The 13802-nt window shown below is 41.2% G+C and overlaps 1 protein-coding gene across 3 annotated transcripts in view; it reads right to left on the bottom strand.

Moving 5' to 3' along the window:
- ENOX1 (ecto-NOX disulfide-thiol exchanger 1) overlaps nt 1-13802 on the bottom strand; it is a 509484-nt gene that overhangs the window by 20453 nt on the left and 475229 nt on the right. For all 3 annotated transcript variants that reach the window (XM_037894600.2, XM_043533288.1, XM_043533299.1), the window contains one exon: nt 12564-12620. In XM_037894600.2, coding sequence (XP_037750528.1) covers nt 12564-12620 — 57 coding nt within the window. The remainder of the gene's footprint in view (nt 1-12563; nt 12621-13802) is intronic.

Below are 13802 nucleotides of genomic sequence, written 5' to 3'. Positions count from 1 at the left end.
AGGTAAGTACTTCATTCCTCAGTCAAGTCTTCTTTAGGGGGAAGTAATCAGAGTGTTGGGACAGCTGTTAGCTCTCAGCACTCTGTCACAGAATCATTTGGAAGCAGCAGAAAAAAATGTCCTGACCATTATAGCTTTGTGCTGTGCTCTGCTCAATATTTGTGAGACCAAAGGGGAAAGCCTCAATGATCGGTGGGAGGCTGAAGTACTGATCTTACTTGGTGGTTTAAACAGCTAGCACGGCATCCCATAGAGGATGCTAACACCAGGGAGAATATTGTCAGGGATGCCTATTATTCATATTTTGAGTCTCATGGTTGAACATGTGTAGCTGTGCATTCAGCTGCTAATCCATGGGGGGTGAAATAGAGTGTGAGCAGTCCAGTATTGCTTGTGGGTGGTAGAAGTGGGACATTGCCTATATACTTTCGTGAAGCTGTATGGATTATTTTAGCTTCATTTAAAGGATTTTGTGTGTTACATGCAGTGATGAGTCATAATGGATCAAAATGGATTTTAAAAGGTTTTTATTATGAAGGAACAGTAACAAGGTCAAAAATAAAGTTTAATTGAACCGAAGGATAAATAACAATAGCTTTTTATTTGAAAATACATTTACGAGAACAATCTACTCACTGACTAACAAAAAGCAAATCTTTAAACAAAGCAACAGTGCAAGCCAAACTGAAAGTGCAACAATGCAAACAGTGCAAAATTAACAAGGTGGTGGTGGTAGCTTAAAGTTACAGGCACATATAGGTCTTCCTTCTGCCTTTTCTTGCATGTGGGGGTTCTGGGGTTGAGTACCACAGCTCAAAATTTGCAGGTGCATTGCATGGGTCAAAAGTGCTGGGCTTCCAGAAGCCAGTCTTCTTGGTGGGCAGATGATGGATCTGAGAGGAGAATGGTCTCTAGGATAAGTGCTGAATGGGTAAAGAGGGGAGGAATTGTTGATGGTCCCAGTAGCCACTATTGTCTAGGGACTGAAAGATGTGGCTAAGTCCTGGCTTACAGGACTGAAGGGACCACTGGCCTGGCAGTAGCATGTTTTGGAGGAGAGCATTATGGATCCAGATAGCATCCATAAGTTGCCTTGCATCTCCCTGTCTTTCTCCATGCTGTCCTGGGCCACGGTGATGCTGTCCTTGGCCTCTGTAACACTGTTCTTGGCCACTGCCATGATCTCTTGGGAGAGCTTCATTTCCTTCTCTGTCTGGATCACCATGTACTGCCTGCATTTCTCAGCTAGTGTGGTCTTCCCCTGGGACTCTATCATAAGTTCTACAAACCTCTTGAGCTGAGTCTTCCTTTCCCATCCCCTCAGGATGGCTTGATTGTTAGCAGTAGATAAAGGCATGGTCCTTGATGGTTTGGTTGTTGTTAAGTGCCATGGAAATATGGGGGAAAAAGTCACTTATTGTTCACATTCCATACAGGCCATGATAGCATTTTTTTAGTATGCATACATAACTTTACCTCCCTTAGGATCTTCCCAGCCTTGGGGGAACCTCAGAGATGGGCTCTGGGGGAGGGAGTGCGGGTGTCTGGGACACGGGGACCTTGCGCAGCCCCCTGCTGTGCCCCCAAATACCCCCCTCTCAGTACACACACACACCCCTCCAGTACCCTCCAAATATCACCTCCAGCACCCCCAAATACCCCCTCAAATACCCTCCAAATACTCCCTCTCGGTACATACACCTACTCCGCCAGCACCCCAAAATATCACCACTGGCACCCCCAAATACCTCCTCAGAGTACACATACCCACCCCTTCAGCACCCCCACATCTGTACTCACCCACACCAGTTCTCCCTCCCCCCCCTTCCTGAGGCAGTACCCTCTATTCGGCAACTTGAAAAATTGTAACCCTATTGGGCAGGGCAAAAAAACAAGAATCCACTAAAAGACTGGAGGGGCAGAGTTTTCCCCCAAGATGTGCCCAGCTGGCATGTGTGACACTCCCAGACTGAGGTGGCCGACAAAACATAACAGAGAAACAGGAGCTAGGTTGTCGTAGGGGTTTCTTTAACTTTCTACGCCTGGGAGAATCTTTTTTTGTTGTCTGTATTGTTACAGACATAGTTGCTGACAGGTATTTTGAAATAAATTACCAAAATAATTGAAATCGGTGTGATTATATTGTGTTATTTTGACAAATAAAATATGTAGTATTTTGCAGAATTTTAAAATACTGTGCGCAGAATTTTTAGGCGGAGAATTCCTCCAGGAGGATGAATTGCCCAGGCGAAGCAGCCACCGTTTTGGAAACATGTACAGTGGGGCCGAACGGGCAGTGTGAGTTTACAGAGGGAGGCGAGGGCTGGATTCTCAGAACAGCTCCTAGTTCTCATCTGTCTAAAATGGCTGTGACCATGAGGTACCCGGAGCAGAAGACAGAACGGCTGTATAGCACAATAATAATAAATAATAAATTGAAATGATAGGTACTTACAGGACAAAGTTCCCTCCAGTCTTTTCAGTCCTGGTCTGGGTTTCTGGCTAGAACCTGGGATTGGTTGATGCCTGGCAGGAATTGGGGTACATTGCAGCAGGGCATGACTCCTGCTGGCTTTCCAGCTGGGTGATGTCAGGGTCCTGGGTCTCCAACAGATCCTGGATCTTAGGGGAAAGCTCCTCTCCAGCACCCTCCTGCTCAGCCTCCAGTGGGCCTTGCTGGTCATTCTCAGTGTGGGGGAGAGTGCAGCCAGCAGGTGCCACAATGTTGGCGGGGTCATGCTGTATAATAGTGTAGCATTCTGTCCAGTTCACCATAAAATGGACAGGTCACATACCCCCTGCCAGATTGTCTCCTTTTGTCCCTCATTTCAATGTACTTACTCCTAAGTTGCTTGTTCTTTATCCAGCACTGGTCAGCATCCCTGTCATGACCCCTCTTGGACGTGTGCTTGGGAACATCCACAAACAGGTCTTTATTCTGGTGGCTGGCCACAGGAGCTTCCTGCATCGACACTTCCCCCGACATGACAAGGAGATCCAGAGTCTCAGCACACCTCCAAGCAGCTGCACGAGGCATGCTGTAGGGCTTCTGGAGTGCTGTCATGGTTGTATTGCAAGAATGCTGATACACTTAGATCCAGGAGCAAATGGGCAAATTCTGGTTCTGCACCAATTTTTAAAGGGGGGATGGGATGCCCTGAGAACTTGACACCAGAGCAAGGAGAGGTGAATAGACAGGTCAGTAATGATTGATTTGCTAAGCACTGTGGGATAGCTGTTGGAAGCATGCAAACAAAAGTGGTGTGCAGCAATTGAATCCACACAAACAGCAGACCCCACTAATTCAATGCACAGCAAACCTGATGCACTTGGCGACCAGACTCCAGAGTTCATGGCAAATGTGAAGCTAGTGGCAGTCATGGATTGTGTTGTGTGTACGCAACCATTTTCAAACTTCACTTGGTTTGATCTGCTTTAAAACCCCTGTGTAGACAAGCCCAAAGACTTGACCTGCACCACCCACCACCAGAACACTTTGTTTCAATCCTAGTCCCACAGCATCTCTCTTGATCCACATCCCTCTGCAATCCAGCTAATGGGGTAGGGCTAGCTCGTTACAACATGCTATGCTACTGGTCAATTCTATAACAGGTTTTACTAGTAAGTGGTTTAAGAATTTTATCATTTGAAAATGTCTGAAAATAAATTAGTGTCCTTTTTCACTCAAGTCAGGGATGACCTTTGGGGTTAACCTGTCTTTGGTGCCTTGTCCCAACCTAGCACTGAGTTCTTCTGCTACCACACACAATTCTTTTTTAAACTACCCTAATATTAAAAATAACACCATGCGAGTACAGTTAAGAAGTGTGTTGGCACTAACAAACAAGCAGTTGACAACTCTGAAAAATTAACTGGCATTTAAAGTACATCAGCAACAAAGAAGAAGAAAAATTAGAACAACAAATAAAAGATCTTGCAAATGAAACACTATAAAATGCATGTCTATGCAGCTAAGATTAGTCTGTTTGGTTTTATCCTGCATGATAGAAATATTTTCAGGAGTGGAGATTAATTGCATTATAGTGTTTTTGACATACCATTTTTCCAGTCCACTTGCCAGAGAGACACTTTTTTATGTTTTGGTATAAAAACATTTACTATTATAACTTTCACCTGGCAAGTTTGGGCAACTAGCAATGATGTCAAAATAGCTGTCTAATCTCAGCTATCTTTTTATACGGCTCTCATTACCATAGTATTTGAACACAAATATTTTATTTGACTATACACTATGCAATGTGTATGTGATGACTAATGTTAAAGTCACTCGATATTTACTTTTAAAAATACATGGGTGGTCAGGTGTGTCATTTCCTCATATTCTGAAAGTATTAAATAGGGTGCAGATTCTTGGTGGCTTGGTGGTAAAATATTATTTTTCATGCAGTCTGAAGATAATTTGGTATGGGAAGAGATCATTGTTCTACATGTCTGTACAGTGCCTCACACACTTTTGACATTATACAAATAATTGCAATAATCATCAGATTTTTCAAACAAAGGATTAGACCTACATGGTGATAAAATTTATCCCGCAATTTTCTTGCATATTGTGCTACAGGAACAGCACAGACTGCATGTGTAAATTAAACTTTGCAAGCTCATCGCAGACACACTATATGCTATGCAAACCAGGGGTTGGATCCTGCAAGGTATTGACCAGCCTCGACTCCCACTGAAATCAATGTGGATTAAAGATATTCAACACCCCATAGCACTCATATGCAGGATCTGGATGTAATAACGTGCTCTCAGAATGTTTCTCCAGCATAAGAACAGTAGAGCATTAAAAAAAATATTGAAATGAGGAAAAAAATTCTGCCCTAGAAATAGATTCTGTGGGTTTGTGAGATGGTCTGATAGGCATCCTTGATCTAACAAGAAGGAATCATAAAAACCCCTTATCCATTCTGAGAGGGTAAATGGATTTCGAGAGATACTCTTAGCCAGCTGTTGGGACTTGAAAAGCCTGTGGCCAAGGGCAACCTCCCCATTTATAGGTGCCCAATATAGCATTTATGAGAGATGCTTTTATGAGAGATACTTTTAGTGTGCTTTCCACAAGATATCAGCCATTTTTCCTCCTCCTCCTATACAGGACCTCGACTAGAATGATGAACACGCCCAAAATCAGTGCCTCCTATGAGCAATCAACACAGGTTCCCCCCGCCACCCCAAATATTCTTCACTGTCTGTTCCATTAAGATTGTCAGAAGAGAGGGGAAAGAAGTAGCCTGATTTTCTCTATAGGGCTGTGGGACCAAGTCAACACTCCCACAGCGAGCACTATTAGGCTTACAGCAAAAGCAGAGAGACTCCATAATCCTTCGTGCAGTTACTAGGGAGCCCATGTAATGTAAAAGACAAACAGTGTAGTGACAGCAATGAGCCAGATTGCACTGCCAACCCTATGCAAAGTGCAGGGTATCCACACAGGTGCACATATATATAATTAAAAGCGGCTCCATTTCACTGATGGGAGAAGCGATTCCTGTATGTGTGTTTATATATTTTGTACAGCACTGTAGGAAGAAAGGCTGAACAGAACTGTCAGGTATTATTAAAATGTCAGGTGTTATTGGTAGCTGTGGGCATTGCGTGACTGTATCCCCACAGAGCTCATGAAATCCAAAGTCAGAAACATCTGTGCTTTGCTGAGAGTGGGTGGCTGAATGGGTTTTAACATTGTGTTTCAGACCATTCTCTCCTCTCTTGCTGAGGTTAAATGAACCTACTCAGTCAAAAGCTAAGTCAGTATGCCACTGTTGCACTTCCAGTTAGGAACCAGGGAAGTGGTATGATTTGTTGCTCCATGTTAATGAAGGGGGTATCACTAAAGCCGGGGGCCATTTCAGATAACATATTCATTGTTAGACTGTGCCTCAGCCTGCACTCTTACAGCACTTTCCCAAAGGCTGGATCTCTGCAGAGGCACTGCAGCTCAAACCATAGAGACTGTGATTCTGTAAGAACACAGGTCTAAACACTGCACCATAATGAACTGCGTAATGTGTATGTATCACTCTCCTCTAATGTACAGAATCACAAGTGGGAGGGGGGAGTTGTGAATTGTGAGGGTTTTTGATTTTCCAGAATCTGGAAATTTCTGGAAGGTGAACAGGGCATCTGAAACATGGCTCTGTACAAAGCTAGAGCTCATGTTATTTTTCAATCTTCACAGTGCCGAATTCACTGGGTGGTTGTTTCTCATTCTAACTGTTATAAGGTGTAAATATGAAAGCTGCTGATTAATATTGCAAATGGATGATCAATCATCACTTTATGACTTTATCTGACTCTACATCCCTAAAGTTGAAGGCAATGGTAGAAAACAGGTGATTCAATGGCCTGCAGCAAAGAAAACATATTGTTGTTCTGTAGGAAAATGTACACATTGTCAAGAGTTAAGTCGAAAGACAGCGTTTGTGTTCATCTCAAATGGGCAGAAAAATCAGTTTCTTTGGATTCTTCTACATCAAATGTGTCACTGAAAGTAACTTCGTCTATTGAAATGGAAGAGCAGAATACTGAGTCTGATGATCCTGCAAAGAAACAATTTTGATGCCATCATGATCCCTGAAATATAGCTGTTATAATACGTACTTGTTAAGATCTTCCAGATGATCTTGAAGATCAGCTTCACTTAGGAACTGTCTCTATCTTTGCCATCCTCAAAATAGTAAGGATCATCCAGTGATTACCCTCATAAAAACATCTTAAAGGCAAAGACTTGAACTTGATAAGAGATAACATTACCTTCAGTGAAAGTGAACAATTTAGTGAAATGGTTGAAATGCTTCACCCTGGTATATTCCTCTGGACAGATTTACACTCAAAGGTTCACTACTAATGCTGGAAGTGAAGAAATAGAAGGAGAAAAATAAAGGAAGAAATAAAGGAATCAACAGTAATGAACCAAGGTTCATCAAACATGAAAACTCCCCCAATAATGGCTACAAGCATCCAAAGGGAAAAATACATCCCTACTTAATTCCATTGGTTCTCTGTCTGAAGAGAAAACCACAGACCATTGTGTCCAAGTTTCTAGAGATGCTAACCAAAGATACAGAGAAAGCAGAATAAGATAGGCTTTGCTATTTGTTCAGGCAATGAAAATAGAAAAAGAGGATAGAAATTTTCAGATGTAATCACTCTAACCTTCTGAGATGTCTGTGTTTAGCACACTATTTAAACTTTGTTTAGAAAGCAGTAACACTTAACAGAGTCCTTAGGTGAAATCCTTGCCCAACTGAGGTCAATTGAAGTGTAAAGGATTATAGAACAGGAGGCCAAAACCAAGCTAACCAAAACCACCCAAAGTCCCCTTTTACAAGGCCTCCAAACCAACCTTGGCCAGCAGAGTTTCCAGTTCTCTTATTGCTTTAGGAGGCAGGCAGGCTTTCTCCATTTCCCATAGGTATCAAGTCAGGGGAGGAGCAGCTTAACCAAGTTCAAGTGCCTTGAATCAGAGCAATCAAACTTATAGCCAGAAAACAAAGCCTCTACAAAGCAGATCAGGCTAATGCCCTGGAGCCTGAGGGTCCTGCAACCCATAGCCGCAAGTGTGGCTTCTGGTCCCTTCTCTCTCGCTCAGCTTCTTTTTCCCACTTATATAGCCCAGTTCCAGGGTGGGGCAGGGCACTCCTTGACTGAACTCAGGTTGCTTGGCTGTAAGTGCTAGACTGTCCCTTAAAGGGGTATTACACCCCACCATAGGGAGTTTTGCCATTGACTTCAATGGGGCTGGAATTTCACCCCTTAAGTACATTGTGGACATTCAAAAATTCTTTAACTAGCATCAGTCTCACAGTGGTTGTCTGATAGGATTGATGCCCCAGCTTCCCGATGTAATTTAATGGACTGTCCCAGGAAGACTGTGTCATTGCCTTGACATCCAGTACCCTAAGTATGCTGAGTTTTGCAGTGCACAGAAGGACGATGTCGATCAAAACACAGCACACGTTTTACGCAGCAAGAGACTCTACAGCAAGCCAGATACAATTGAGGAATAAATACTGTACATTGATGTTTTGAATCTCACAGCATGTGTTTTGTGGTTTCTCTTCATAAACCATTTAGTAACCCCTCTGCCCCACTTCAGAAAGAAGAAGTGCTTTTTTCAAGATGAGGCTAGTCTGGTCACGGGAGACCAGGATCATGCTGGGCAAAGGATGAAATCTGAAATTATAGTTGTACATTTATTTAGGGTTTTCTCTTCAATTAAGAGGATGATCTGAATTATATATCACTGTGTCCAACAATGATGGGGAAATTAACAAGTTGCTCTATGCATTGCGCGGCATTAAGAACAATGGACAATCACACCTAAGCCCCCAGAAATGAGTTTCATGTCAGAACACTTCTGTCAGCCCAGAATATGGGAGTGCTGAGGTTACTATTAAGCTTAGGTCTCCCTCAGGGCCAGGACTTTTGCTCCAGGCACAACATGCACTTTATGTCAGGGCTTTCCTGCTACAGAATGCACCACAAGCAAGAATGACACATTCAATGGATTAAAAACCACTTCAAATCATGTGAAATGTGACCAGATGTAACAAATATTACCACATGTACCTGACAAGCCATTCGTGAAATGGCCTCCTAACTGTCTGCAGAGTCCTGCACATGAGTTATTCTTGCACTGCCCTGGAATAATTAATGCCGCTGATGCACACAAAAATCTATTCTTTCTTTTTAGCTTTGCTTGTGAGTTGTAGTAGCAGTGGGTCTAACATTACCCTTGCCCAGCCTTTTAAGTAACTGTGTGGAATGCCTTTGCCAAAAACAAGACACCCCTCTCCCCAAGATCTGCCAATTTTGTGCCTGTCAGGAATTGGGCACATTTAATCAGCAGTGTGTTTCTATTTTACAACCGGTAGGATGTTCCGACCACCAATAAGTGTGCAGCCCAGCCCAGAATACGGCCATGTATACGCAATACATGTTGTCTATACTCTCTTTGGCTACCAAAAATGTTCTAATTTTTTATTTCAAGAAACAATAAGATAATGTAAAATACCTATGATATTATGGCCAATGCCACTAGTGGAAAAGGTTCCTTAGGACACAGGAAAATTATTTTTAAAAACTGTAATAGCAATACAGAGAGGACACTCTTGGAGTACAACACTGCAATATACATGCAGTGATCTTCATAAAATTTGCCACTGTCCTTTTCAAAAATCTGTTTTTTTACTACTACAGTACAAGGTACAGGTAGCCCAAAATGTGTTGTAGGGTGAAAGGTCATATATCTATTTGGAACACAGATAGACATTTTCATGTTTGCTTGCCAATACCTTCCAATCTGGTCCTGAATGTCAGGGTATTTCATTTGCTAAATTCAACTTGTCAACTGTATCGAATATGTACTAATCCTATTATATGCATCACAGTCCGCTAATAACCATGTAGGAGCCATTACATCTTTTCCTCTTTGATCAGTCCAGATTTAGATGCTGGCCAAGGGCAAGAACCACAAACTCTATTTGTAATTAGCTTTGGATGCATTTTGGAGGAGAAGCACATTAGTATTAAATATTCAGTGTAAACAACATTAATCATTTTTAGGGCTTCTGGTTTGGGGATTTTATTAATTTCATTGTTGAGGGTTTATTTTTAGCAATTTTTGAGTTCTACATAGATGTTAAAAATTGTTTTTTTGGGAACTTTCCTCTGTGTATATACTGTAATGAGGAATGTATACTATATACATTAGTTGTAAATACAGTTATAAGTAATCTCTCTGTTTCAAATAGTCCTAAGTTAAAATGCACTAGGGAATGATTAGTGCATGAGCAAGATCTACCTAGACCAATTAATGTGTAACGTGTGCTTTAGAAATCACACCTCATAGCCCGCATTACTGCTCCATGTAGACAAGCCCTTAGGTACAAAAAAAAACATTTCCAGGGTTTTTAGGTGTTTACTGGACAAACACTGATTTAATTTTTATTTGTGTCAGGGTTGTTTTCTCTATGTTTATTGGTTAAAAGCTAAAACTGGAAGCCTAGTCATATTGTACTCTTTAAAGGGTTCTCAGTTCCTGTCCATCAACCATGTCCATTTCTGCAGCAAATAAATTCTCACTCTTTCTCTATTAGGTATCAAAATAAATTTATCTATTGCCATTTATATTTATGTTCCTGAATCTCTCTCTTATCCTAAGATGGAACAATTTTCTGAATTTGTGGATTGACAAGTGAAGTTGTCTAGCTTCCTTCTCCACCATTATTTTAGGAATGGCAGTGACTTCTTCCCTTAGGCGTTGGATCCTGGGACTGGCTCTGCACAGAGGAGGACCTTTGTGTTCATATAGATCCAACTTCAAGAGGGAGATCCTTGGGATGTAAATATTCACAATGCACCTCTTTACCCATCGATGCCCATTCACTGTCAGGTGCACATGGACATCAAGCAGAGGGAGAGAAGCAGAGCTGGCTGGAAAATGGAATTTCCCTTCTGAGGGGAATGCTGATATTTTGAAATATCCTTTCATCCCAAATCAGAACAAAAAGTCAAAATTTCAAAATTTACTTCAAACAAAAATTCTGAAATGACCTTGTCAACTGGGTGACTTGGGCCCTCTAAGAAGGAACAGGTCCAGCCCACCTCTGTCTCATTAGCAGCCTCTGGATAGGGCCAGATAGTGGGCAGCTGGTCCTGATAAAGAGCCAGAGTGGAACAGGAAACAGAGAGAGGAACCCGTGGCAGAGATTGCAGAGAGCAGGAGGCTCCTGCAAGAGACCTTCCTTGACCACGGGGAAGGGTTTGAGCCTGGAAGCCATAGTCATAGGGCTGAAGACTAAGCAGACTCCAGGGGAGTAGATCAAATCTCCAGGCACGTAGTGCTGAGAATGGCCTGCTAATGTCGGGAAGAGCTGCAGAGAACAGAATCCAATGGAAATGGGAGGGAGAGAAGCCTGACAACAGATTTTTGTTTTCAGTTTTATGACAGTAAGTTAGACCCTGGGAGAAGGGATACTGTTGGACCAAAGGTCTGTGTGGAGTTTATTAAGGACCCCTGAAGAGGAGAAACTGAGGCAAAGTGCTGGAGAGGAAGACCAGGCCACAGGGGTGCATGGGAGGTGGCTTCCCTGGTAACAAACCTTATTTAAATGTTTCATTTTGATGTTGTCAATTTGACTTTTGTTATATTATAATTAATATACAAGTCAAAACATTTTGACTATATTATACATAAGCTGACAAAAAACATTTTGATAATTTCCGGTAGAATTAAAATTAAACATATATGTTCCTGTAAAACATTTTGATTTTGTCAAATCAGTTTCCAACAGAAAAGTGTTCCATCAGATAAGTTTTTGACCCGCCCTTGTGTGAAAGCAACAGTGTTCAGGGCAACAGAAGTGACAATTTCAAGATTGTTAGCAAGCTAATGTAGTTCTTCCACATGAAAGCAAATTTTTCCAGGCTGCACAGATGCTGTGTGCAAACAGGGAATTTTTGCTTTGTTGGCACACTTGAACAGTACTTCATGGTTTCTGTGCAGTGCTAGATTCTCAGAGCACCTATTGACTTCACTGCAGAATCAGACCATAATGAACAAGGTTCAAAGAACATTAAAAAAAGGAAGAAAAACACTTCTTCATTTAAATGTTATTTACTACATTTAGGGTCCGGGTCAGGTTTAATATAATTTTTAAAAACAAAATAGGTTTCCTACCTGTGCTACTGATACCACTCTAGATTATTAACACAAAAATGATTCAAAAAAATAAATTACTTTTCAGTATTTATGCTGTGAGCATTTTGCTCAGCTAGGACAAAGATATTCAGTTTCACCTGTTTCAAGTCTATTAATTTCATTTTCAGATTTTTACACAAAAGCAAATGGTGCAAAGTTTGGATTACAGGCAAGAGATTGGATCCTTCTTTAACCCACCCTACCCCTTGCCCTTTTTCTAAGGACCTTTTTCCACTGGAATAATAAAGAGATAATGGAAGCTTTTCTATTGGTCTTGGATTTTATAAAATATGACCTGACAGAATGGCAGGGAGCAAAAGTCTGGTAGGGTTGGGGGAAAGGATTAGACTGGGGGCAAGGAACCTGGTGAGATTGGGACTGGAGGGGGGCACGGGAAGAAAGAAATTGTGATTGGTTGGAAAAACGGATTGGGACTGGTAGCTGGGGTGGGGAGGCTGGGACTGGTTCAGGAAGAATTCTGGGATTGGATGCCTGTGGGAGACTAGGGCTGGGAGCTGGTGAGAAAAATGGGGCGGGGGAGGGGAGAGAAGGGACGAGCACTGGGCACCAGGACACTAAGGCAAAATATTATTCTTACAAAAATTGCCATGGTACCGTTAACCATAGAGAGAGGCAGAACCTTAGCTGTTAACATTTCATCCAAATAACCCCACAACGTAAATTTTACAGAACTCAGTTTAACTACCTTGAAATGAAACTTGCTGGGATTTGAACTTGTAGCTGCAGGAAAAGTAGGCATTTTAAACCTGAGCTCTTAAACCAGTAAGCTATTCCATAACCTTTAATAATAGAATGCAAATAGAGCTGTACCTACATTTGCCTGAGATTCGTCATGGCCGTTGATCTCTGCTAACTCCTTGGCACTTTTTAACTGCAAAGTATAAAGAAAGAAACAAAACAAAAAGACAACAAAAACAAAACAAAATTAAAAAACCCAAAACCACACAAAGCACATTACTTGAGTATTTCACACAGTTATCTTTGATTTATTTGAAGTAGCATTTTATAAAGCTTCCAATGAGAAAAACAGATGGAGCATATAATTCTAATGAGTTTTTGCTCAAGCCATTTTGAAACCAACATATTTAAGGCTTGATAAGTTTAGGCAGGGGGGAGTAAGGAAAATAATAAGACTGGATCATTATTTTTTAAATAATAAGATTAGAAAACAGTTTCAAGGCATAAAAAGTGTACAAAATTGGCTCTCAGTAAGAATAAATGATTTCATTTCCCATTCTTGTTGCTATTAATTTAAGCTTTGCAATGTTTGCAAGTTGCCACTAGCTAAATAGTGTTGGCTTATGATTACTTTTGAATGATACATTCTGAGCTGTTTAAAATGTCAGAGTGCTCCTGTATATTGCCTTCTTGAGGAAGTATACAGATAACTGACATGGCTCCTGAGTATGATGGAGGAGGAAGAGATATGGAACTCATTTATTTAGCTATCGGGAGGAAGAACTGGGAAGATACTGCCAATTTCACTACAGGTGATCTGAAGCAAAACTTTTATTTTCTTAAAGTAAATGAGATTTTTAATTGAAATTCAGGATTACTTCACGGGAGATTATAAAATAATCACTATCAGAAGATTTAAGAAATTACCTAATGACATTTTGGGCCAAATTTTCAAAGATATCTGCACATCCAATCTACAGATGAACCCACACAGACAGGTATGTGCCACTGCAACCTTCACATGCTTGCATGAACTGGGGATTTAAGATGAGCATGCAGAACAAAGCGCATTTGCACTTAGGTGTGTATACCTTTAAAAAAAATGTATGCCTTTATTCTAACCTATTCAAAATGAGAGTGGGGGAGTAAACAGCTCTTTCTGCTGTATACCTTTGTTTCAACCTGTTTTTACTAAGGAAGTAGCAGGAGTTATAAGAGTTATCTTTTCTGCCTGACACAAATGGTTTATTGTGTGAGAACAACCCTATAATTCTGGTAAAAATGGACACCAATATGCTTGATTCAGAACAGCTGCTATTTATAATTAGAGCAGTCCAATGCATTCCATATGAATGTGCCACCACTTCCATGAAAT

Source organism: Chelonia mydas, chromosome 1, assembly GCF_015237465.2.
Source record: "Chelonia mydas isolate rCheMyd1 chromosome 1, rCheMyd1.pri.v2, whole genome shotgun sequence".
Lineage (NCBI taxonomy): Eukaryota > Metazoa > Chordata > Testudines > Cheloniidae > Chelonia > Chelonia mydas.
Note: the sequence above shows the minus strand (reverse complement) of the source record. Positions and strands in the feature narration are given on the sequence as shown.